Source organism: Eumetopias jubatus, unplaced genomic scaffold (genome assembly GCF_037043125.1).
Source record: "Eumetopias jubatus isolate StellerSeaLion01/CBP00866 unplaced genomic scaffold, mEumJub1_p1.0 scaffold_1, whole genome shotgun sequence".
In the NCBI taxonomy this organism is placed as follows: Eukaryota; Metazoa; Chordata; class Mammalia; order Carnivora; family Otariidae; genus Eumetopias; species Eumetopias jubatus.
Window position 1 is genome coordinate 26,414,957 of NW_028274807.1, and position 27,625 is coordinate 26,442,581.

Sequence of the window (27,625 nt, forward strand, 5' to 3'; positions counted from 1 at the left end):
CTGAACCAACTAGGGAAAAAGTTTTTCAATTTGGAACCAATAATCGGGGAATTTCAAACTGTAATTGTCAAATAATAAGTGAATTATAATTTTTCTTATTAGAAAAATATTACCTCAAGGGCTACTATTTAGTTGGGAACTGCAAAATATTCCATCCTTGTTCTGACTGGTCATTGTTCTGAAGATGGCCATGGGCCTCAAGGCATCAGATCACTCATGAACAAAACCCATATTCACTACTGCACCGCTAACTAGTATCACTGCTGTATGTAGCTGGCAGCAAATTTTCTATATGAATCAGAGAGATGCTCCTTTATTTTAGGGTATAAAAGAGATTACTATGTCCCTGTTGCCTATAGCAGTCTATCAATTAAATAGTTAGAAATCATTTCATAGACAAGGTTTATGAATGATTCAGAAGTAAAACTAGTAATTTCTAGAACACTGTAGTGTTTTCTATGTTATTAGAGATATTTCAAACTCATATATAAATAAGCTTCCAAAGAAGCTATAAAAAGAACATAGATGTGGCATTAAGTATTTTTGCCATGAATGTTTCTTTACCAATTTGGAGGGGACACCGGATCATAAATTGAGAAAGGCAACCTAAAAATAATGGTAGAAAACAGGGAGTACCACTTTCACATGATTCAAGCATCAACTTAGGGTGCATGTAAGTTCACCAATTCTTCCCTAGGATTTCATATTCAAAGTGCTCTATCTTAAGTATTGATATTCAGAAATCTATCATATCAATATCTTAAAGGAAATCCTTTTTCAGTTGGTGAATCTGTCTTTAGTAACTTCAATACCTTTACTCTTTCAGTAACCAAACAAAACTTTCTAAAGTATAACTTTTAGTTTCTGGTTAACTTCTTGATATATTTTGAGGCTGGTAGCAGAATTTAGAACGGAACAGTCTTCCTATTTGAAGAGGAGAAAAGAACCACGGAAAGCAGAGGTGAAAGCACGCAGGCTCTATACTATAGACCCGTCCTTGCTCTGTGCTGGAATCATCACAGGCACCGCTCCCATCCTACTCAGATTAGGGGCAGCTACCTTAGCAGGTGGGAGAGTCGGACTCTGAGGAGCGCGTTCAAAGTCTTCACTTGGTACTTGGTTATATTGAGTCTTGGAATATCCTTCCATGTTGGAAGGAGACATGGAGCCCAGGGATGAGTGATTGCTGCCCATGTAGCTCCTGGCAGTGGATGTACGGCTCTTTGGAGGAGGCACGTCTTCCCTAGAAAGCAAAGATCCCAATACAAATTCAAAGAACAAGCTTCTAAAAACCTACAATTATGTAAGCTATGAAAAATGGATACGGGTGAGGAAAGATCCTCTATTTAAATATGTATATAAAAGTGTGTGCGACACACAATAAAGCAACTGCAATAAGCTACAATGTCATGAACTGTGTATTCATCCCAAATCTATCATTTACACAATGTACACCTTCATACATAATAAAATGTAATTTTTATAAAAATCTGATTCTATAATGTTCTTACAAGGAACAAACTTAAATTTCTTCATACTGTGCTATCACTGATCAAGATAATCTATAGTCAGCCAACACATTATAGTTGATAAGGCACTAATACCTATAGAAATATTTCTACCAAAAAAAAAAGCAAGAAAAACTTTTTCGTTATGAAAATTACTTCTCTAAGACATTAACTGAAAGCTTAGCAGATTTAAATTCGCAAAAGCTGAGAATTTAGGCCTAAGATTTTTCACACCAAGCACTGACAAAGAATATACACCTGAGTTACCTCTGGTACAGTTTAAAAGTGCACAGACCCCAAGCCACACCTACCAAGTGTCCATTTATTTCCTGGATGTTATTTCAGTCATGTTATTTTTTAAAGTTCTATAATGCAAACACACACTTCTAGTTAAGATCTACTAGTTTAGAATATTAAAAAATAAAATCACATTACTAACAGTTCTATATAATTACTGATGTCACTTGATACGATCAGGTCTTTCTAAACCTCAACATCTGCTCCTTTTTTTTTTTTGAAAACTTCATGCCTATACTTTATTGGGAGAAGGTAGACAGTCTTAAGATAAGCATTTTGCAGTAGCTCTTAAAATAGGATTCAAAATTGAGGCTGGAGGCGGGGCACAACGGAGGTTGGTTGATTCCGCACACCTGCAATTGAAAGTAAAGCTTTCAAATGTACTGAGGGGAAGAGCCACAGCTTTTATCCAGTTCTAATGGGGTAAATGCTCCACATGATTAAGAGAACTAACGCTTTAGAGAAATAATACATTTAGTTTATTTTCGGCAACTCTTGTGTCACTTACTTACCTGATATCGTGATGAACTTCCTTTTCATATTTTTCTTCTCTGCGCTTTTTACGACAGCAAAAGACGGTAAGACCAATGAGCACTAGAGCAAGCAAAATTCCTACAATAGCTCCTGCAATTGTTCCAGCTCTATTTGAAGCTAGAATAAGATGTTAATAAGAAAATAATTAATAGTAAAAAAAAAAAATCTGTATCTAGTCATATTGAAGGTTAAGGATACAACCTGATGGACTGATTTCACTGTATATATTAACTTTAAGAGACATTTTAATTAGTTTTTGGTCCAGTGGGAAAATCCACTGGAAAGAACTTTCTTCTGAACTGTATAATACTATTTCAAGCATAAAAATCATGAAACCAGACTAAAACATTTTAATATTCAAAGCATTCTTGGCTGGCACATAAGAATGTTCTAATGATACATGAGTCGATTTGACAACTCTTACCTTCTTAATATCATTACAATAATGAAGTCTTTATTAATATAGTATTTTCCCCCCTTTCCAGGACTTAGAATAGCTAATAACCAAGGCAGAGTGCTTTGCCAAAGTTAGCATCCCTTTGCCCTCAATACATACTTGCTGACTGAACCAAAGGAAGCTGTATGAAGACAACAGAAAGACGTTATCACAACAGACCGAAAGAAGGTACTTACGTGGAACAACATTCAGGTGTAGCTGGCATTGATCAGAGCCTACTCTGTTTGTGACTGTACAACTGTAGGTCCCAGAGTACTCAGTAGAGGCATTTTTTACAGATATAACAGGTGAATTCATGTCTATGGGGAAGAAAAGGGGGAGTATTTGGCAAAACCTATCTTTATAAAACTGCATTGCTCAGTTTTTAGTAAAGGCAAACCCTATTAAACTTGACAATCCAGGTAAAAGTCAGACAAACTGAAGCTGGGTACAGAACAAATTTCCAGGGAAACATGCGCATGTCTCCAGAATGCAGACACGGTTGACTCTTAAATAATGGCAGGGGGTGGCAGGTGTGTAAGGATTCTGATCTCCTGCACAAAGATTAGGGTATAACTTCTGACTCCCCCTGAAATGTAACTGTAATTTTTTTAAAGATCTTATTTATTTTGAGAGAGACAGTGGGCACATGTGAGTGGGGAGGGCAGAGGGAGACAGGGAGAGACAATCTCCAGCTGACTCTGCACTGAGCCTGGAGCCTGAAGTGGGGCTCCATCGCATGACCCTGCAATCTCCACCTGAACTGAAATCAGGAGTCTGATGCTCAACAGACTGAGCCACCCACATGCCCCCGAAACGTATGTACAATAATATAAACAGCCAATTAACACACATTTTGTATGTTGTGTATGTTATTAAGAAAATCACTAGGAAATATTATTTACAGTACTCTCCGTAAAAAAATCCACATATCAACGGACCTACATAGTTCAAACCTGTGTTGTTCAAGGACCAACTATAATTGTCCTCCAGGTCATTTGTATCACAAGTAAGAGTACCCACGACTGCCTTAGCCAGGTACAGTTTCAGCTGACTCAACTGGTAGAACATGCCAACTCTTGATCTCAGGGTGGTGAGGAGTTTGAGGCCCACACTGGGCATAGAGATTACGTAAAAAGACAAAAACAAAAAATTCCATCCCACAAAGGCTCTTTGGGGAAGCAGGAAGATTTCAAACCTATTTTATCCCCGCAGATGGAAGAAACATACAAAAGTCAGAAGGGGTCATATAGTTTGACCTCTTAGTTTGAGAAAAGAAAGGTGGAGAGAAATCCTACTTCAACATGAATCTAAACAAAACATTCAAGATCCTACTCTTATTATAACCAAGCCATTATCTACATTATGATCATTATTTTCCATCAGTATTACTATCAATTAGAAAATACACAAGAGGGGCGCCTGGGTGGCTCAATTGTTAGGCGTCTGCCTTCGGCTCGGGTCATGATCCCAGGGTCCTGCTCCGCAGGGTGCCTGCTTCTCCCTCTCCCCCTGCTTGTGTTCCCTCTCTCGCTGTGTCTCTGTCAAATAAATAAGTAAAATCTTTAAAATATATATATACACAACAAAGAAACTATAATATCCTAAGCAGTGAGATTATAAAAATATTTTCATTAACATATGACACTAAGTTGACATTGTAAAACATTGAATAATTCTCATGGACTCTTGATTGTTCTGTACAGAAATGGGAAGGTATCTGAGAACCTCTCTCTCTCTCTCTACACACACACACACACACACACACACACCCCTACTACTAGATCTAAGTCCAAAACAATGGCATATAGTACAACTTGTAATTATCACCAGTACCTGGTAACCATAAGGCGGGCAGTTTCTGGGAGTTGGACAATTTCTGCCATTCATATTGTAATGGAAGTGAACCTTCTTTTGGTTCACATTTTAGTTTAAAGTCATTTCCAATTTCTTCTGATCCATCGACATAACATCTTATACCTGAAGGCTTAACTGAGAAAAGAATAAATTGTAACTTTATACGAGAACAGAATTTATGTTTGCAAGTGATTAAACACACAGTACATCGCATAACCACTGACTCATTCCCATGTGGTCGTTGACAAGACTAAAAGACTATAGTAAGTTATCAGCACCAGTTTACTCAACTTTATGCAACACAAAGCAGGCACGGATGAGCTCAGGTATCTTCAGGTGGGAGCTCTGGGCTCCTTCATTCCAAGGGGGCACATCTGAAAAAAGAGAAGGATGGTGCAGGCGGGTCCCACTTTAGACTCAAGGAAGCTTCCATCTCCCTCTAATCCTTACCTCTTCTACTCAATGCTTGACATGTAGGTAGCGCTCTGGGAGTCTGTGCCATGTCATATCCCTCTGAGTGCTGTTATCTCACTATTTGGGGGATTTATAATAAATAATGTTGATAACAGGAACAATTAACACTCTGCATTACATTAACCCCAAACCATCCAGAGAGCAGGGTTATAAAAAGGTAAACCTGAGGTTATACTCCAGGTCTCTCTGGGAAACTGTTTCGAGCAGCTGCTAAATCCATCCCTTGTCACTCCCTCCAAACACTGGAATAACACCTTGGCATTCCATACTCTTCTGTTGGACTTTATTAAGGCACAGTGAACGTACAATAAAATCAACACAATTGAATCTTGTGGGATGATCATTTTTAACAAATGTATAAGCACCACCGTGAAGCATGGCTCGCCTCCTCTTCCAAGCAATTTCCCTCTTGTTGAGAGCCGATGCCACAACCCTGGTCCCAGGCAGCCACTGATCAAATTTCTGTCACACGCTAGATTTGTTCTGCTGCTTCTAGAGTCATATAAATGGAATAATACCCATTTACTTTGGCTTTTTGTCTTGCTCCTTTTATTCACTGTAAGGCTTTTGAGACTCATCCATGCAGTCAGTAGTTCATTCTTTAATGCTCAGCTGTATTCTATCAAGGGACTAGAACACAAATTTGCCTCTCCACTCATCCACCGATGAACACGGTTTCCAGTTTTAGGGCTTGTGTTAAAACTCAATCAGCTAAACTCAACAGGAACAGGTGTGTAGTCTGTCACCATCAGAGGAAGGATTCTGAAGGATTCGGAGTACGGTCTAAGAGCAGCGTGGACCCGTCCTAAAGCATATGCTGTTTCCGAGGCTTAGGAGGATTAGGAGAAGCAGGGATTAAATTGGAGATGGGGGCCATTTAGCAACGGAGTACCCCAGGAAAAAGATGAGTAGTGCAGAGCAGGGGCACCACGGGGGAAGCAACAGTAGTCTCTAGTTTACTCCTGCTCCACAACCTTGGGACGAATAGTGCTCCCGCCATCCTGCTGGCTTTTACTGCACGTCTTCCATTCTGAGAAACAGCAGGACTGCTTTGTTCTTTTTCAGTCGGAGCTAATTTTTATTCTTTCAAGTCTTGGATGGGCTTATTCTTTCACTGCTGTGAAAATGTAAATGGGTTTTGTGCTATTACAAATGCTGCTTGAACACTTTGTAAATATTGATACATGTTTTCCTTTTTCTTGGTAATTCCTGGATCGTATTTGGAAAGTTCATGTTTAACTCAGTAAGAAACTTTCAAACTGTTTTCCAAAGTTGACCAAAAGGATTATTGGGGAGCATCTTTAACAAAGGTTGTCAATCATGATCTCACTTCTTCACACTTTTCTTGATAATACTTAAATTTGACTTTATTTCTCCACTCTCTTACTGCCTGTACCTTTTAACAAGGATGAACACATGCATTTAATTACACTGATGACTTTCCTAAGCAAATGTGTTTCTTTTTCAGCTTGATCAGTTACCCTGGGGACTACATCAATTAAACACTTCTAAATCAGTTTTGCAAATTATTTCATCCTGTGAATCTTCAATGAAGTGAGCTTTATTCTCCATTTCTTCAAACTACCAAATAAATCCTTCATTACATGAATTAGCAGATATTGTGAGATATTAAAGCAATGCTTCATACATCAAAAATCTATTGGTAATACAGCGTTCTAACCCTAACCTTCATCTTTTCTAACAAAAATATCCCTTTCCCATAAACCAAACATATCCAATAATGGGCAGTTACTTAAAGTGACTGCTGAGGAAATTCAAGGACCCACTGAGCTTGAGATACACACCATCTACAACAGAACAAAATGTTACCAACACTGGCTTCTGGGTGTCACTCTGGGGGCGCCCACCTGCTTTCCACTGGGAGGAGAAAGTGCAAGTCTTTCACATGCCAACCCCAACCATTATACCACAGGGAAGATAACTCTTAATGCATGGCACTTGCCTATATTGAAAGAAAGATAAAAACCACAAAGGAACACAGATAAAAGTCTTGTCTTCTAATGTTTCTTTGGCCTGCGGTTCCAGGATACCTGGCCATTGTCCCCAGAACATTTGCTTCCACGATCATTTGCACAGCCAACAGTCCTTCTCAAGAGAAGCTGCATGTCCATCAATTTGTACTTGGGCACCGTCCCACCAGTGTAGTAATGCTGTATTCCACGATCACCCCTCCAAGTTAATGGCCTGCACCAGTCTACGGGAGAAACACTCTAAATTCCTACACGGGGCAGGATATACTTTTATCATCACATCATCTACCCAGGAATGATATTTTTGCTTGGTTGAAAATACCCTGCTCTCTGGGCTCAGACCTAGTTTGCCACAACATAGCTAAAGGCATCAAGAAGGTCCAAATCATGGCTAAGTGTGGGACCTGTTATGGTGCCTCCCTCAGGAAAATGGCGGAAGACTGAAAGAAGCCAGCACGCCAAGTACACGTGCTCCTTCTGTGGCAAAACCAAGATGAAAAAACAAGCTGTGGGGATCTGGCCTTGTGGTTCCTGCAAGAAAACGGTAGCCAACGGTGCCTGGACCTACAGCACCACCTCTGCCATCACAGTAAAGCCGGCCATTAGAAGACTGAAGGAGTTGAAAGACCAGGAGAAGCTCCACCACTGGAAACACTGCTAGTCTATAATAAATGGGTTAAGTTATGGAATAACAACAAAATACCGTGTCACCAAGTGAAACCATGCACAGAACACCATGGGCAAATTTTGAGGAGAAACAAGATATTTGCATAGTCTCAAAGTGGGTCCAAAGATACCTATTTTTTTTAATTTACAGAGAGGAAAATCGTCATGTTCTAGTAAAGAAACTTTTCTATTTTATTTTGTATTTCAAAATAAAAAATGGAAAAAAAAATGCCCTGCCCTTTACCAGTGGCTTACAAATCCCCCAGGGTCAGCGTTCACCGAGCTACCCCACATGCAATTGCACTGTATACAACCGGGAAATGATTAATTGTTGTTCTATTCTTCAAGACCAGCCAATCTGTTTATATCAAAAGGTCTCAATAATATGTCCTTTCAGAGGTCTAAGGGCAGAAGGTGCTAGTGATGTGTGGTGGCCACCTATTAACCCTCAATCAATTCCCTCTGTCACTGAGCTGCATCTACATGAACTTCTGGCGTATCTGAAAGAGTAGGGCAGGCTCAGGCAATGGGGCAAACTCTAGTAACACTTCACCTCTCACACCCAGGCAACTAAGTCATCCCAGTTCATGTCCACACAGCACACAGGGCACAATGAACAAACGTCGTTACTCTGTGAACACTTTGGTGGCATCTCCTCCTGATTCCCCATAAGCGAATCAAGCAAGGTATTAGGCAGGGACTTCAAGTGAACTGAGCTCCACTGGACTAACGCTCAGTCTGGTCCCTAGAGGGCACTTCATTTTATCTTTCCTCCCAACTATCCAAGCAGATTCCTCAGATAAAGCTAACAGATAAGCTTCCACCCAACAGTCACTTTCAAGAGCAAATTCTGGTAGTTTCTCCCAGCAGCAGCCATGACTCATCTGAAAACATGGAAGAGCACTACAGGACATTCTCCTCCAGCTCTGACACAGCTTCTCAAATCAGAGTATTACTCATCCCCACTCCCCTCAGCAGTCACTTCCTTTTCTTCTCTTACCCTCCACTTAACCCCTCCTCTCTCCCTGCTTTGGATTCACAGCTTGCTAGGCCATGGTGATCACCTACAGATGTGACAAAAGGAGTTACTGTGTCAGTGCTTCTCACTTACCCATCCTGAGATATGAGAAGCTGGGCTGTGAGGTTTAATGAAAACGGGACATTTCTCCTGAGTGGCAGTCCTGGCTGCTGTCATGAGCGTGCTTAGCCACATGACATGCCAACCATTATTACCGACTCGGGTTCCTTCTAGTAGTATATGAGCTGCCTCGTGCCGTAGGGGTCCCTTCAGTCAGGACCTGCAAATTCAATCCAGAACCTGGTCCCATGGGAATATACACATGCCCACACACACTGTGCTTGTTCACACCATTTCTGGAAATGTGTGTCAACCGCATTATTCCCAGTGTACCTGCCCACTCAGGGTCCACAACAAATAATTCTGATAACAGGTAGAGTCTGGTACATTATGGACCAGTTAAAATTTCATCTCTATCTTAACTCAATGCTTCCTGGAGAATGTGTTCAAAGAAGATACGCAATCAGAGTTATAATCCCAGGTATGCCTGGGCCTGGGATAAGAGTTCAGACAAGTTATACCCGCTTTCACATTTACGAAAAAGAAAGGTAACTCCACATTTACTAAATGTAGACACAGAAAGCTAGAATTCCCAATGTTACCATATTCCTTCTCCTGGTTCCCTGTTTAGGTTCACTGGCTTTCATACCATAGCCGAAACATTTTGAACTAGGGCCATTTAGGATGAAGCGCCTTTTACCAGGACTCCCTTGTGTGCCCACTCAACAATGCGGCCAGTGCAAGGCAGTCTAACCAAGACAACACCTGAAGTTGCCACTGGAGTGCACAAAAATCCACATTCTTGTTCCCAGTCTCTACCTGCTCTGATATTGATATTCATTCTTTAGAAAAGAGTGATGTTTTAAATGAGTCTGGAATCCAGCACCTCTAAAGTTTTCCACCCCCCCCGCAACCAATCAGTTCTCGAAAAGAAAAGGAATGAGGTAGAGTTGCTGGGGGCGGGGGGGGAATGCCCTGATTAGTTATCTCCAGGGGTATGCTAGGCAGTTCTAGCGATCCAAATTTCCTACACAAAGTGGGTCTCCAAGTGTAACCCAAAATAGGACACCTTAGGTCACAAAACGGGAATTCCCTGTCATAAAACAGAGCTAGACAATTGTGTTTTTCTACATGGCAGCCATTGTACTGCTGGGTAAAGTCTACCACGCTAAGACTTTACATGTATATTTATGAACAATAACCTTTCAGTTTCTCAGTCTGAAGGAGTTAAGAGTGCTTGTGACAAGCACAGAATCTAGAAAAATAAACATGGAAGTCTTTGACAGTTTACTGATCCCCTTCTTAACTGTCAGAGAGACAAGATATCCTAGTGATCATCTGTCTAATCCCTTTATTTTAAGGATGAAAAACAGTGATGCTCAGGGAGATTAAATGATCATCTGAGGGTGCCTGGGTGGCTCAGATGGTTAAGCGTCTGCCTTCGGCTCAGGTCATGATCCCAGGGTCTTGGGATCGAGTCCCGCATCGGGCTCCCTGCTCCTTGGGAGCCTGCTTCTCCCTCTACTTCTCTCTCTCTCTCTCTGTCTGTCATGAATAAATAAATAAAATCTTTAAAAAAAAATAAAAAAAAATAAATGATCATCTGACGTCTAATGGCCTTATCCCTTTAATATTCCTTCTACTACATTCCATCTTCTCGGTTCTAAATATTCCAATTATTCATCATAGAAATCTCATTTATTGAAGTTATATAGTTTGCAAAAAGCTCAAAATGCCCATAACAAACACTTCTGAAATGAATCGAACAGGGTAGAGATTTAAGGATAATTAAATTTTTTATGTTTCAAAAAGGTAGGCTGAGGCCCAAGAAATGAAGAGATTCTATTTCTTTTTCAAAGCAAATCTGAGCATAATACCAAAAAAATACCCTGGATCTCCTAATGCCCTGTTTAGGGCTCTTTTTTATCACAAAACTCTGTCATTTGCCTTTAAACTCTTTTGTGAATTTCATAAAGAAGTCAGTCACTTCTTATATTTTTAATCCAAAAAGTATGCTAGTTTTATGTTTTATGAGGACATTAGAATTACTTCAAATGCTGCTATTACAGAACCGTGTTGTATTACTTTGTAACAAGTAACATTAATACAAACAATTTACCAAGAACTGTCAGCTGAATCTTCTTATTTCCAACACCAGGAGCTTTTTTCACTTTGCACTGATATGTCCCAATATCCGACAACCGTAAATTTGTTACATTTATTGATGCGTCACCAGATTTGAGGTCACTACTTGTAAAATGTACCCGTCCTTTCAGATCTTGATAGTAGTCGTCATAAATTTTGTCTCCAGAATATAAAATAATCTGAAATAAAACCAAAATAAGACAGGGAAAAAACAAATAAGCAAACCCTCTGTCTCATTAAAGGAGCTCTGGATACACCATGGTACTTTCTGTAGGATCCAAAATAAATATAAAAACACAGTATTATCAGGAAAACTACAATTATTCAAATCACAGATTAAGAAAACAGGACATCACAGGGTGCCTGGCTGGCTCAGTAGGTAGAGCATATGACTCTTGATCTCAGGGTTGTAAGTTTGAACCCCATGTTGGGTGTAAAGATTACTTAAAGATAAAATCTTGGAGGAGGGTGGTGCACCTGGGTGGCTCAGTCAGTTAAGTGTCTGCCTTCGGATCAGGTCATAATCCCAGAGCCCTGGGATCGAGTCCTGTGTCAGGCTCTCTGCTCAGCGGGGAGCCTGCTTCTCCCTCTGCTTCTGTCCCCACCCCACACTTGTGCTCTCTCTCTCAAATAAATAAATCTTTTAAAAAAATAAAGTAAAATAAAATCTTGGGGCACCTGGGTTGCTCAAGTCAGTTAAACGTCTGACTCTTGATTTCAGCTCAGGTCATGATCTCAGGGTCGTGAGACTGAGCCTCAAGTCAGGCTCTGCACTGAGTGTGAAACCTGCTTGAGATTCTCTCTCTCCCGCTCTGCCCCTCAACCCACTCACTCTCTCTCCACAGTACTCAATTTAAAAAATAATAAAATCTTAAAAAAAGAGAGAGAGAGAGAGCAACGGGATCCTTGGGTATGGTCACACACTCATTTTAAATGGAAAACCAGGCGCCACCCACCAGTGGACCTGAAGAGGCTGCTGGCAGCAACAGTAGCGGCTCCAGGAAAAAGAAAAGGCTCCAGAAGTGATCCCAGGAAGATCAAAATGGGCATTTACCTGGTAGGGCATAACCCACACGACATTTTCCAAACTATCCCTTATATCCCAATAAAAACAAATTCACAAGAAAATGTTAATAAATAAATAGGAAAGCCAAGACCCAACATAAGTTAAGATAGCCCGACGTAAGAGTGGCTTAGTTAGAACGAGAACAGATGTGCGAATCCTACACATGTTATTTTTCAGCTGTCTCGGAGCTTACTGTATGTCAATCACATGTGTAAACTCAGGTAAATACCACCACCCCTATTCCCCAAAAAAGGCTGGTGAAAATTTACCTGTGGAATCTAACAACAACAAAAAAGACAACATTTTTTTGTCTTAATACAAAGTCAGAGGCACTTGAGGGTTCTAGACTCTAAAAGATAAAGTCACAAAATAAACCTCTTGAGATACATGTGCCCGGGTTAACAGGACCTTTCAACTAGTCTTCTGAGACTAAGAGCAAAGACCGCTTTCTAATTCTGCTGAGTTTTCTGAGCCACTGTTACAAGCTTTAATGGAGATAACTAAAGGCTAGATTTAGAGAGAAAATAATTTTTTTTTTTTTTAAAGATTTGATTTATTTATTCATGAGAGACAGACAGAGAGAGAGAGAGAGAGAGGCAGAGGGAGAAGCAGGCTCCCAAGGAGCAGGGAGCCCGATGCGGGACCTGATCCCAGGACTCTGGGATCATGACCTGAGCCGAAGGCAGACGCTTAACCATCTGAGCCACCCAGGCGCCCGAGGGAAAATAAATTCTGTGTTAAACTTGGCTTGGAAGAGAATTACAATGGTCATCTCTATCACCCAAATTAACATACTTTATAATTTTTTCACATTTTCTAATGAAATCCTACTGGATCATCTGAGACAAAAGGTTCAAAGAGCAGTGGCACCAAACTCAAGTAATAATCAGAGAACATGACTACAGTCTGTATCCTGCAAGTAATTTTTATCTGAGATGTAATTATGGGCAGTATAATCAGAATCAGTGTCCTCAGCAGGAATTTCTTGATGACAGGGACTTGGGTTCTTTTCGGTATCATCACCTCCCCTGCCATGCTAACCCCACTCCTTGTCCACGAGATTTTTAAAATTTATATATTTAATGTCTGCACTCAATACCAGTTCGCTAAGTAGATTAAAAAAAAGCAGCTGAAAGGTCCACAGCTGACATTCAAATGAGGCCATCCTAGCTTCCTCTGTATTTAACTACTGACTCCCTTATTCAATCTACGGTACTCAATCCCTCATTTTGCTATAAACACACCTTAGCAGTTTATTAAGGAGTCTGACATGTGTCCTCACTGTTAGTTATTTTGTAAACTCTCTTAGTATTTCCCCAGGAAAACGATACTACAAATGGTGGTTACGTGGCGGAGAACTAACATTTACCAGAAAATTCTGACTCCTCTTCACAACCCTACAAAGACAGTGGCACCATCCACAGTCACCCTTGAAGCTGAGGAGGGCAGTGACTCTCACAGATGAACTTTTGCAAAGTCCCACAGCTAAGATGCAAACCAGATCCATTTAACTTGGTATGCTTATTGACTTGGTACTGACTTCGTTAATTTCTACAGGACTTTTAAGCTTCTAAAATCCTTATGCATACAGTATTTCAGTGAATTCTCATTACAACCCTGTCTTTTTCCTATTTTACAGGAGGACAGAGGCTTATGAAACACGGGAGGCAGTATGGGGGCAGTGCAAGGGATCACAAAGTGTGGCAGGGGAGCGAGAGAGACCTGAGTCCAAGCCCCAACTGCATCTGTTGCCAGCTGTGTGACAGTGGGCCTCCATTTCCTCTTCTTCACATGCATAAAAATTCTCATTTTAGGTTGTTCTAAGGCTTAAATAACTATATATAATTAAAATCTATAAAACACTGCCCAGCACACAGAAAGTGCATAGTACATGGTAACTGCTGACTAAAGAGATCACATGGGGAACAAGGATGGCTAACTTCTCCAGCCCAGTCCCCTGCTACAGTCACTACTAGTTTAACTGAATTAAAATAATGGCTCAGCTAACAGATAACATAGCTGAAATTCTATATAAGCATCCTCTTCTGTATCATCTCTCCCTATCCCTTTTACCTTTCTTTTTGGTTTGATTTTACCATATTTTAGGTTAGAGGCTAGGTTTTAACCCAGAAATGGACACTAAAACCCAGTTCCTAGTTTGATACTTGTCTCCTAAGTCCCGTAGGCAATAAAGCTCTGCCTCCCACTCAGCACAGAAGACTCTGGGTCCTCCTGCCATGAACGGACACGCCAGGCTACAGGGCACACTGTGCTTCTTGGTCTCTAGACGTATCTTTTCAGAGGGCTTCACTCAGGAGTCCTAAGCCAGAAGCATTTAAGACCCATGCTCTCCATTCATTCATCTGAACCACGGGAGCGGTCACAGGCTCTACAGCCCTGGCACTGCCAGAGGAGGGGTATGCAGAACCGGAGGTAGAATAGAAGCCTATGTTCAAGGTGTTGGCGCTGCCAAAGAAAGACACTAAGGGGAAAGAAGAGCAAGCAGGGAGGCACAGGGTATCTGGGCTGAGTAGACAGAATGAGTCAGGCTCTATTTTGCTTAGGGAAGACAGAAGGAAGTTCCTTCCGGTAGCACAATTGGGACAGAGGTAAGTCTTTGGAGGAGGTGGCCCTGGTCATTCACAACCTGGGAAAGACATTAATTTTTTCCTTCACAAATACATCAGGGGTAAACTGTCTGAATTTGCAAAAACAGTAATTACCTAACTGCACTGTTTCAGTCATTAAATGGCTTAATAACCTCTTCTTTTCTATGGACCATAAATAAAAATAAATTTTCTCTTCCAAATGTGTATATTACTAATATATTCCTGTAAATATTTGGACTTACTTTTCTCTCCCTGATCTAATACAATGTGTTTTTTAGAACTAAACGTGTCAGATAAAGCTAATATGAAATATTCTAAGTTAAGTGAAATATTTTAGTACTAATTGTGTGATATATATATTTGGAGAGGAGATTAGTAGGCAATTTTCCTCCCTTGTGCCACTTTTGGCTTTCCAGGTTTTCAACCTTAGGCTCTTAATACTTTATAATTAGAAAAATGTCTATAACAGTATTTTGCTATTTCATTTTTTTAGATTAAATATTTTATAAACTGTTTTGCCACGAAGATTTTGTTTTGCTTTTTAAGAAATTCATTATTCAGGATATTTAACTTGAAGAATATGGAAGACAGACTGTTGTAATATGTACTTGCATTGCACTGTTACACTCAATGACCCTTATAGCGATAACAGAATTCTTGTGTTAAAAACTGAATTCTCAAAAAAAAAAAAAATTAAGAAATAAAACAAAAAACAAAAAAGCTGAATTCTTTCTAATTCTTCACAAAGTCTAGTTTACTTGCTGTCCCCTAACACATTATGCATGTTCCTACCATGCTTTCTATCATGCCTGCTCCATGTACCCCTCCCACCACTCCCTCACGCCCATTTCCAACTCCAGGTTTTCAGAACGTTCTTAAGTTCCTCTTCTTCCTTAAAGCCTTCACTAAGAAATCTCAGGCCACTTACCCATTTCATTCCATTACACGTGTCCTCACTTTCCATCCAGTGACTGTCTTCCTCACCCAGACCACAAGCCAGAGAAGTCTGGGGCTTTCTACATAGCTCCCCCATTCCCACCCCTGCCTCTGTGATCAGCATAGTGATGGACACCTAAGAAGTTCCACAGACATCTACTAAGTGAGCAAGCACTCAGCAAACTTACCACTTGATCCACTTTCTGATTATCAGCTGGTGATAGCAGCCATTCGATATCCAGTGGTCCCTGGTCTTCTGGACTAAGGGTAAATTTGCATGGCAAATAAGCAGTTTCCCCTTTGGCCTTTTCAATCATCTGATCAGGAGTAGTGATACTCAAACTTCTGGTAAAATCTGGAGAAAGAAACATGCACATGGACTAAGCATCTGCTGTTAGACTGGCAGCACACTCAGCACACACCAGCTGTGCAGGAGAACAGGATGCGATTTGTGACCAGAGCGATGAGGTTCAAACTCAGTGGTCCCCAGTTTTCAGTTTGTGCCTTTGTAGAAATGGAATGCCAATATTAATATCATCTTATCTGATACAATTTCCTTTAAGAGCATTGAGAATCTCCCAGCATCATATGAGATACAAGTTTCTATTAGTAGAGGGTATTCTATGTCCAAGCAGATCTTTAAAAGTGAATTTAGCTAGTCTCTAAAAGGTCAGTTATATCATACTAACTCAGGGCTACATTTATTCCTACTTGCCACAGTGCCATACACAACACTGGTAACTCTTGCTGCTGGGACACATGCTCATGAATTTTGACAGTACTAATTCTCTATAATGATGATTTTGATGTTGTTTTTCATATAATAAACCCCAACAGACCAAACCAAAATGAAGAATTAAATTATCAGCCATCCCACAATCCTTTCCATTATCCCCAAGGAAGCTTAATACATATCAACTGTCACTTGTAATAAAATGTTAATAAAGTTGAAGCCAAGAGATTGAGAATGAAAGATGTTACATTCAAACCGTTTATATTCAAGCACCATCATAAGCTTTTAAACACATTTAAGGGCACTCCTCAAATAGCAGACCCAAACTGGACAAAAACTAAGACTCTCTGCTCCCTTCAATCAGAGGCTGGCCTAACTCTGACCAACAGAGCAGTCTGAGCGCAGCTGTGAGTTCCGAGGCAAGACCTCAAGAGACACCGCTGCCCCCACCCTTGCCCTCTCAGACCCCTGGCACCGAGTGACCAAGCCACACAGGAGAGAACAGAGGTGTTCAGCAGCTGCAAGTGCTCAATATGCGGCCACCTTAGAATTTCCAGCCCCCGTTCCAGACCAGCTGCCTGCAGCCCCATGGGAGACCAGAACTTCCCATCTCAGCCTGGCCTAAACTGACAACCCACAGGATCACAAAGCAACACATAATTTTTTGTTTTAAGCCTCTAGAGTTTGGGTTGCTTTGTTACACAGCAAAAACTGATGATATATCATCCAAACCCAGTGATTCAGCCCAAATGGACCGTTTAATATCCTAAAAAAGGTCCATTACTATTCCAATCTCCATTTCATGTCCACATTTTTATTTAAAATTATGATTTGGTATTTATGTGTATAATCTCAAGTGTTTCTCCTGAATTAATATTCAATCCTCTAATAAATACTTTCTATCGTTTCTAATAAACTCAGTTCCAATCCCTCCCTCATTCACTCAGGCGCTCTTCTACCTCTCTAGCCTACAGTGATTTATCCGTCTTTCTACAAATATTCACAGTACTTTACTTTCTGCTATGATTACCCTTTTGGCACTTACTTAGTATTTATACTATCTTGGGGTATTTTCCTCCATAAGCTTTATTGTGAAGTTGACTTAGGTAGCCTCCAAGGTTTTGTCATGTGTTCTAGATGTTGATGAGCTTGTCTTCTTCCCATAATACCTTGCATTTTTAAGTAAATTTTAAAATTCCATGTCCTGATTTAAATCATTAGCCCCAAAAGGGTTTAAACATTTTTGTGGATGCCTCTATCTCTTGTTGTAGTTCCTTGCACATTAGCAGAAAAGAACTGGTGACTAGATCATAAATCTGATCAATTTTATAAAGGTTGAAAGAGAGTATTAACCTACCAGAAGTTGTTCCTGCTGTATGAGGATCTCCTTTCTATAGCTACTACAATTTGTTATCTCCATTTGTCTGGGTATTGATACTTTACGTATTAAGGTAAAAACAATCTGAGTACGCTCCAGAATGAAAATTCCATTCCAAAATGAATCAAGACATAGCCCCAAAATATCAAAGCCAGAATATAAAAGAAAATGAACTTTTGTTTAAAAAAAAAAAATTAAAACTTTCTGGTTCCTCGGTGCTTTTCGAGTTTTTATTTTATAAAAATAAAAAAAGTTAGGGCGCCTGAGTGGCTCAGTTGGTTAAGCGACTGCCTTCGGCTCAGGTCATGATCCTGGAGTCCTGGGATCGGGCTCCCCGCTCAGCAGGGAGTCTGCTTCTCCCTGACCCTCCCCCCTCTCATGTGCTCTCTCTCAAATAAATAAAATCTTTAAAATAAATAAATAAATAAATAAATAAAAGTTAAATGACACCAAACATCTAAATATGTACATATTCAAATTTTAACCATGCTCTCTGTACTTCTATTGCAGTCATTAGAATAAAATGCAACTCAGTTTTCATGATAGTATCTTTCATTCTTTGTTGTTTGACACATAAAAATTACTTTTACCTTAAAACACTACCTTAGGGAACAGTTACATATGTATAAAAATGATCCGCAAAGATATATCTTAAACTGTTAAGAGCAGTTACTTTTTGAGAACTGAGATTTTAAGGTGATTGCCCGTTTCTGCTTTATACTGGTATTTTCTTAATGTGTGTGCTGCTAAAAAAATATTAAACAGATTTTTAAATGGCTTTCAGCATTTATTTCTAAAAAAATGTTTAAAACATTCAACTGCTCTTCAATGTGTTGCACTAGAAATGAATTAAAATCTCAAGATTGTACAAAACAGTTACTGGGTTTCCTAGCAACACTGAAGGGGCTCTCTGCACAGAGGCATAGTTTATCAAGCGCTGAAGTATGCAACAGTCACAAATTGTAGGAGACAAAAGGCTGACACTAGGTCCCATGCATTGTCTGAAGACTCTTTCGAACAGGTGCTGCCCAATTCTATTTATGTAGCAAATTAAGTGATAATTTAAACTGCAAACTACTTGCAGGTTCAAACACGGCCTGAAACCTAAATAACAAATCTTATAATTTTATTTAAACTTATATTCAGTGTGATGAAATATGTAGAACATTATGAACTGCAAGTATTTGCAGAATCCAGTTAATAAGTGCTCAACACTGGATTATATAAGTAAACAAACTGAATCACATCCCATTTTGGCAGTGACTGAAATAACATCTCCCAGTTTTCTGCTTGCTTTTTTTAAATCTCCAAATTTCAAACACTTGGATCTTCAGAGCTTCTCTTCTGCCCAGTCTGACTTCTACTGGAGCATCAAAATGACACCAGCTCATCGAAGTATTTTTTAGCCTTGATGTTGTCATCTCCTAGCAAACATTAGAAGATCTGTTTCTGCCCTAAGAATGGAGAAGAAACGAAGATAATGAAGACTCTATTCCTCTAGCAGGAAGGCAACATTTTGAACCAAGGACCTGCTTTGATTTCTCTAACAGACTTCTTCAAGTTTAAGCTACCCATTGACCTGGATGGTCTTCAGTTATCTTTTTCTTCTCGCAATCTTAAAATCATTAGAAAATGGAAAGTGCTCATGAAACTTTATGGCTGATTTAAAAAGAGAAAGAAGTAAATGTGAGAATTTTCAACTATGTTTTTTTTTTTTTAAAGATTTTATTTATTTATTTATTTGAGAGAGAGAATGAGAAATAGAGAGCACGAGAGGGAAGAGGGTCAGAGGGAGAGGCAGACTCCCTGCTGAGCAGGGAGCCCGATGTGGGACTCGATCCCAGGACTCCAGGATCATGACCTGAGCCAAAGGCAGTCGCTTAACCAACTGAGCCACCCAGGCGCCCAACTATGTTTTGAATAAGTCTTAAAATTAGAGAACACCAAAGCTATGGAGGAAAAAAACACAAATTTAACTGTATTAGGTCAGAGAACCAGAAGCTAGCTTTTAATAAATTTGCTGAAAAAAGGAAGTTTTTTTTAAATTGTTCTATCACTTGGGAAACAATAGTTTCCAACATATTTTTCATGTTTTTACCTCTATCAACAAGATCCTAAATGTGAAGTCTGACCAGTGATGGTACATGCACAGGGATTTTAAAGATCACGTCTGAGTCCAGGCACATCTTCTAGGAGGCATTCCTTCTGCCCAAACATGGACTGACTTAGATGTCCTCTATGTACACCTTGGGCAACGGATAAGGCCTCCATCATAAGCACTTTTCCTGCTTTACTGAAGTTGCTACTTTACTGTGTGTCCTTCCTACTCTGTACCCCCAGTGAGCATTTCACATCTGATTTTGAAGTCAAAGACTCAGCTAGAAAAGGATGAAGCAAGGAGAGAAAGAAAAGAAAAAACACAATTCACAGAAGTACCTTCATATAAGAAAAGGAAAACAGATGAAAGACGGTCCATTTCAAAACAGTGGAGAAAAATTAACAAGTTGTAATGCAGTTAAAAGTAGGTGAAAATCAGTTAAGAGCTTTCTCTGGGGCCAAACATAGGAAATCAAAGCAACGAGAGGAAGCACTGAGGAGAAAAGTTAGTCCTATTTGTGGAGCACTTGTGTTTGTGCATGCTGCCCACTTTCTCCCCTGGCCCACCCTCTCCCACTGAGAGCATCTCTAGCCACTTATCAAAGTACCTCTTACCTGTCACCTCCTCTCTGAAGTTTGCCCCGTTCTTCACGGGCCGTGTTTAACTGCCTCCTCTGTATTACACAACGTGTTCCTCTATTGTTGGGAACTGTTTACAGGGCCCCACCTTAAGCACATACACTTTCACTCAGTTGACAGTGTCTCAGGGCTTCATCTCTGAAGGGTATGTCCCAAGCCTCATTTAATAAATCCCCGGAGGGGCGCCTGGTTGGCTCAGTTGGTTAATTGTCCGACTCCTGATTGCAGCTCAGGTCCTAGAGCAGGTCCTAAGATGGAGCTCCGTGGCAGCCTCTGGGCTCAGTGGGGAGTCTGCTGGAGATTTTTCTCCCTCCCCCTGCTCACACTCTCTTCCACTCTCTCTCTCTAAGAAATTCATAAAATCTATAAAAAAATCAAAAATAAAACAAAAATAACCCCCCAGACCTGGTGTTGGCCGAAACTGCTGAACTTTTAAGTATAGAGCAGGAGCTCAGAGTAGAGGGAAGGTGAAGGAACTATTTACTGTCTGAAAGAGGAGGTGGGGACGCCTGGGTGACTAAGTCAGTTAAGCGTCTCCCTTCGGCTCAGGTCATGATCCCAGGGTCCTGGGATCGAGTCCCATATCGGGCTCCTTGCTCCGCGGGAAGCCTGCTTCTCCCTCTGCCTGCCACTCCCCCTGCTTGTGCTCTCTCCCGCTCTGACAAATAAGTAAAATCTTTAAAAAAAAAAAGGAAAGAGGAGGTGATTAATGAGACATAAAACCATCAGTCCTTGTGGGAAAAGCATAAGGAGGGCTATGTGAGACCATGAATCCAGGAAAGCAAAGGAATAGAACAATGATCCCTAGACAGGAGATACACCTCAGAAAAAGCTGAACAAACCTGGTTATGTGCTGATGCTTATTAATTTAATACTCATAGAACAAGAAATATTAGCAAATCGGATAAGAAATTAACAATATACAACTTTATAGTTCCATTAACATGAGAGAAACTGGACATTAAGAAAAACTTAAAAAAAAAAACCCTTCTATTTGTAAATATTCTAAAATCACAACTGTAGCTGAAGAAAAGTTACTTGTCCTATTTTTCAACTATCCTTAGAAAACAAAGCAAAAATAAAAAATACTACATACTGATACATGGTTTCTCAAAATACCTGGAGTCATTCCAAAGATATTAACAAAAAAGGGGAAAAGAGACTAGAAAAAAAGAATTTAAATTTACATTCCAAAAGTCTTGCATATCTCTTTGATTTCTTGGGAAGGGGTACATTATGATGACCTTAACATCGATGGTTATAATTTACTCGATATTAATTTTTTGAGAAATGTCAAAGAATGTCTTAAGAGTTACTATTTTAATGTTAAGAAATAAACTGGGTAAATCAGGAACTGATATGTTTAAGGGACACGTTGATCAGGACAAGTATAATTCTATTGTGTGTATCTAATAACAAATACTACAGATGCCTGTGTCAGCAATCAATCACTAGGATATTCCAATATCTGCAAAAATGCAATTCCCGGAACACCTGTCTGGCTCAGTCAGTAGAGCATTTGACTCTTGATCTCAGAGTCTGATTTTGAGCCTCATATTGGGGGCAGAGTTTACTTAAAAAAATAAAATAGAAATTCTTTTAAAAATGCAACTACTACTGGGGCTCCTGGGTGGCTCAGTCCTTAAGCGTCTGCCTTCGGCTCAGGTCATGATCCCAGGGTCCTGGGATCGAGCCCTGCATCAGGCTCCCTGCTCCGCGGGAAGCCTGCTTCTCTCTCTCCCACTCCTCCTGCTTGTGCTCCTGCTGTCGCTATCTCTTTCTGTGTCAAATAATAAAATCTTAAAAAAAAAAAAATGCAAGTGCCACGCTATTTGGATCATTTCCTTGACCCTCCCTCTAACCTGTGGCAACTTTCCTTTTCACCGGGAAGTTGCTTTGGTATTAGCAATTTATAAAAGCCACCTAAATAGTATTTCCTGAAAGGAAAAAGAAAAAAACATTTTAAATATGTTACTATTATAGTTATCTACTCCAACTAGGCCTTTCAATATTGCTGGGGGAGAGAAGAAAAACACTTAAGAGGAAGGTAGAAATTATGCTCTTTGCTGTCTAGGGGTTTTGCTTGTTTAATTCCCATGTGGGCTACCCAGTACAGTATGTTAGTATGTACTCAGAGCTAAGAAAGTAATACTTACAGTTAGATAAGTTAGTAAGAATGAGAAATGACATTAAGTGGACTTATATGCTTTTCTATGCAGTTTTTAAAATACAAATTTCCAGGGGCGCCTGGGTGGCTCAGCGGTTAAGCGTCTGCCTTCAGCTCAAGTCATAATCCCAGGGTCCTGGGATGGAGCCCTGCATCTCCCTCTCCCTCTACTGCTACCTCTGCTTGTGCTCTCACGCTCTGTCAAATAAATAAATAAAATCTTTAAAAAAAATAAATAAAATACAAATTTCCAGCTCCCCGCCCCCATCGAGAAATAAACAAGCAGGTGTCCAGGAAATAAATTGAAATGGAAATGGGGAAATCATTATCTTAACAACAAACAGTAACTAACAGCGACTGGGTGCTTATTATGTGTCAGGCACTTTTCAAAAGTGTACATATATTAACTCTAAATTCTCATAACTCTGAAGGAGGTACGACCATTACCCCATTTTACAGTGAAGAAATAGAGATACTGAAAGTTATCTAAGCTACTAAGGGGAGCAAGATACAAACCTAGGCAGATTGGCTGCCAAGCCACATTTATTCTGTAAGTAGAAGTCCACCAGTAAACACCCTTGAACACAGAGATCTTGTTTCAAAAATTACTATGGGGATGCAGGGGTGCCTCAGTTGGTTAAGTGGCTGCCTGCGGCTCAGGTCATGATCCCAGGGTCCTGGGATATAGTCCTGCATCGGGCTCCTTGTTCAGCGGAGAGCCTGCTTCTCCCTCTGCCTGCCGCTCCCCCAGCTTGTGCACTCTCTCTCTGACAAATAAATAAAAATCTTTTAAATAAATAAATACATAAATATCACTATGAATCACCAGGAGCAGGTTTTAGACCCCACTCCAATCACCACAGGTGCAGGAGCGTTTGGGAATTCACACTTCTCCTCTGCTGTACTGAACTTCTAAGGAGACAGAATTTTAGGTAGCACATGGTTCAGGAGTTTGGGTGAATCTTTGTCAGTTTTTGTTTTTTTGTTTAATTTTATTTTTAAGTAATCTCTACATCCAATGTGGGGCTTGAATTTACAACTCCAAGATCAAGAGCCAGACAAGTGCCCTTGGGTGAACTTTTTTTTTTTAACAGGGAAATAAATACCAGACTAGGAATCTGTTGTCATTTGTCACAAAAGAACAAAACCCACTATCATTATGGACATGTTGCTTCTTTAGGGCTTAAACATAAATTAAGGGTGTTGAACTAAAATATCTATTTCAGATCTAAACATGTCCTAATTTTAGACAATCAACCAACCAAGGAATCTTCCCAGACATCCACCTCCTCCCCTTCTTCTGCAACTCAAAGGTAGTGAGCAGCAGTTCTCAAGAGCTCACTTAAACATGCAGACATTTCTGACACACGAGCATATTGAATTATGGAAGCTGTTCTGTCCATTAATAGCATGGGCTCCAAAGATCTGGGTTCAAATTCATATTGAGTTTACTAAATGCTTGGCTACAGGCAAATTTCCAGCCTTTTTAAGTTAGTGTTCTTCTCCTTTAAAATGGGAATTAATAGTAATAATGCCTACTCCATTGTAAGAATTAAATAATGTATGAATACATTATATAATAACCTTTTATCCCTTACACTTAGCAGTGCCTTCCATACAGGAAGAATTCATCAAAATGTTATGTAAATAAAGGACTCTGAAATGTTTCTACTATGTTTGAAAAAAGAGCATAACTAGTGACCTAGGCCAAATCTGATTTAGTAATGGTTTTCGGGAGTTGTTAACGGGATATGTCTATCTACAGAGGTTGGAATGTGTTGGTAGGAACAAAGTGGTAGAGTGTGGTGTGGGGTCAAGGAAGGGTTATTTTGAAATGAGAAATGTAGAGCATGTTTATATGAGTCAAAAGGAAAGAGCAAACAGAATGAAAGAGGTTTAAAAATACACAAAGCAGAAAACTCAGAGACTGAAGGATCAACACCCCACAAAAGAATGATGCCTAGAAAATAGGAAACAAAACACCTTTAAGTAAGAATGGGGGGGGCGGTGCCTGGGTGGCTCAGCCAGCTACTTAAGGTCTGACTCGTGATTTGGGCTCAGGTCATGCATGATCTCAGGGTTTTGAGATGGAGCCCCGCGTGGGACTCCATGCTCAGTGGGGAGTCCGCTTGAGATTCTCTCTCCTTCTCCCTCTGCCCCTCCCCCCCACCCCGGCTCACGTGCTCTCTCTACAATAAATAAACCTTAAAATCAATCAATTAATTTATAGATAAGAATGGAGGAAAGGACATAAGAGGACTGGTACAACTATGGATAAGCTTACACACTGAGGTATAAGAAATTAAGGGAATTTGTAACTGATTGAATCCAAATGATACAAGTTCATAGTTGATGAAGCTGAGCTTTATCATAACATTTTTCGTTTTATATATTTGAAAACTTCCATAATTAGGATGTTTTTAGAAATGATATGGCACTATACACCCACCAGAATAGCCAAAATGAAAAAAAGCCACGACGAGGATGTGGAACAACTAAAACTCTCATACTCTATTGGTGGGAGTACCACCTGGCACGATTAATTGTGGAAACCTGCTTGGCAATTTCAACTAAAGCTAAACATAGGTATTACCTATGGGACCCCAGAAACACCATTCACAGGTAGGGAAATGTGTACGCATGAGCACTGAAACACATGAAGGAGAATGACGCAGCAGCATTTTTCACAACAGCAAAAAAATGGGGGAAAAAAGCCCATCAGCAATAAAATGGGTAAATCAATTGTGATATAGTCACACAACAGAATACCACATAGCAATGCAAGTGAATAAACTACAGCTACACAAAACCAATAATCTTTCTAACGTGGTAAGTGAAAGTTAGACAAAAAACAGACTGTATAATTCCATTTATATAAAGTGGTAACACTAATCTACATCATTAGAAATCAGAAGAGAGTGAAGAATTGACTAGAAAAGCTTGCGAACTTGGGATATGTGAGGGGAAACAGAAGTGACTACTGTTTGGAGGAACTTGGCTCTCAAGGGTAGAAGGAAAGTGGTTAAGTGTGATGTGTGGTCAAGGAAGGGTTGTTTTGTTTGTTTACAAAGATTTTATTTGACACAGAGAAAGTGTGCACAAGCAGGGGGAGCAGGCAGGCAGAGGGAGGGAGCAGGGAGCTGGATGCGGGGATGCAGGGCTCAATCCCAGGGTCCTGGGATCAGGACCTGAGCCTAAGGCAGATGCTTAACCAACTGAGCCACCCAGGTGCCCCTGAAGGGTTGTTTTGAAATGAGAAATGTGGGATATATTCTATTTCCTAATCGGGGTGAGATTAAACATGTTTCTGCTTTGTGAAAATGCTTGTTTTTGTTAAAAATATAGTGTCCCTATGCTTTATAAATGGACTTTACAAAAAAAAAAGTCTAGCCACATTGGGACAATAAAGTCTTCCCAATGTACACAGCTGTGCACCACAGTCCATGAGCAGGAGCAAAGAAACTGGCCTGTAAGATCAATCCGTATCAGAGACAGAACTGAGCTCTGACCAGGGGACCCTGGATTACTGAAAAAATTCTGGTTTTATTTTTTTTTTAAAGATTTTATTTATTTATTTGAGACAGAGAGAATGCGAGAGAGAGAGAGAGAGAGAGAGAGAGAGAGCGCGCACATGAGAGGGGGGAGGGTCAGAGGGAGAAGCAGACTCCCTGCGGAGCAGGGAGCCCGATGCGGGACTCGATCCCGGGACTCCAGGATCATGACCTGAGCCGAAGGCAGTTGCTTAACCAACTGAGCCACCCAGGCGCCCCAAAAATTCTGGTTTTAAAGCAACCAGAAGTGGGGTAGAAGGTGGTAGGGCCCAAAGATCTTAGGGACAGAGGTCTGATGAAGTTCAGGAAGCTAGGCGACAGTGTCAACAGCGTTCAAAATTTCTTCAGGGAAAGAAGTATAAAGAGAAGGTTGCCTCAGTAAACTGGAGAAAAATCACTGTATTTGAGAGGTCAAGTAACTGCTGTGTAAGAATGTTATAAAAGGGGTGAGTGGGTGGCTCAGTCAGTTAAGTGACTGACACAGGTTCAGGTCATGATCCCAGGGTCCTGGGATGGAACTCTCTGACCGGCTCCTGGTGGAGTCCGCTTGTCCTCCCTCTGCCCCTGGCCCCAGCTCGTGCTCTGTCTCTCTCTCAAATAAACAAACAATAAATAAATAAATGTAAATCCTAACAGACGAAGATGACGCTATGATGGGAGGGGGTGGGACAGGAGTATGAGGCAAGGCATTTCCTGGTCATTGTGGAGAAGCAACCAAAAGTTTGGTGTAAACAGAGGGCAGGAGACTCACAGGTTGAAGGGTTGGTACATAAAGTGGAGGGAGCGGAAAGTGGTCAGGAGAACCCAGTGGGGCACCAAGAGAATAATCAGAAAACCATACATCTTTACATCACGTAACATTTCTGCTCTGATCCCCAGCCTGCTCTGCTTCTCTGGCCCCAAGCTGGCTGACAGTATCAGAATGGTGTCTTCCTCATTATCTTCTGAAGCATTTATCACAACACCTCACCCGTATATACATATTATATGATTTATTTACCCCCAAATGTCTTCCATAGGAATTCAAGTTCTAAATAAGAAATATTTAAAATATGTTATAAATCAGGACCAGGGAAAATGTAAATTATAGTGGAAAGCCAGGGGTACCTAAGAATGTAAACATGCAGACATTTTTTCTATCAGTATTTGTTGAACTGGATTGTGACACACCCTTTCCCCACCCTCCTGTCTCTCTCTCTCTCTCTCACACACACACACACACACACACACAAATACTCATCTCAAGAATTTCAAATGCAATCAGAATTAAGTCTTAGCCTTTTGTCAATCCATGCAGTATATTACCTTCCCCACGTTCCTTAATACACAGATGCTAATTTCAGAATTCTCTGGCAAAACAAATGCAAATAGCGTATTTTGCATTATGGGTAAAGCAGATCCATTGCCATGGTGAATATTTTCATCACCTTTACAGTATAATATGTATTGCTCTATTTTTAAAA

At 40.3% G+C, this 27,625-nt stretch overlaps 1 protein-coding gene and 1 pseudogene across 1 annotated transcript in view; one reads left to right on the forward strand and one right to left on the reverse strand.

Moving 5' to 3' along the window:
* Positions 1-978: 978 nt before the first annotated feature.
* The window catches only part of CXADR (CXADR cell adhesion molecule), a 36,205-nt gene continuing 9,558 nt past the window's right edge, over positions 979-27,625 (reverse strand). The window contains exons 2-7 of the mRNA XM_028116709.2: positions 15,786-15,952; positions 10,961-11,165; positions 4,612-4,767; positions 2,973-3,095; positions 2,318-2,456; positions 979-1,243 (exon numbers count right to left, since the gene is read on the reverse strand). Of these exons, the coding sequence (XP_027972510.1) occupies positions 979-1,243; positions 2,318-2,456; positions 2,973-3,095; positions 4,612-4,767; positions 10,961-11,165; positions 15,786-15,952 (1,055 nt within the window). The remainder of the gene's footprint in view (positions 1,244-2,317; positions 2,457-2,972; positions 3,096-4,611; positions 4,768-10,960; positions 11,166-15,785; positions 15,953-27,625) is intronic.
* On the forward strand, positions 4,949-7,758 carry LOC148164988 (large ribosomal subunit protein eL43 pseudogene; annotated as a pseudogene).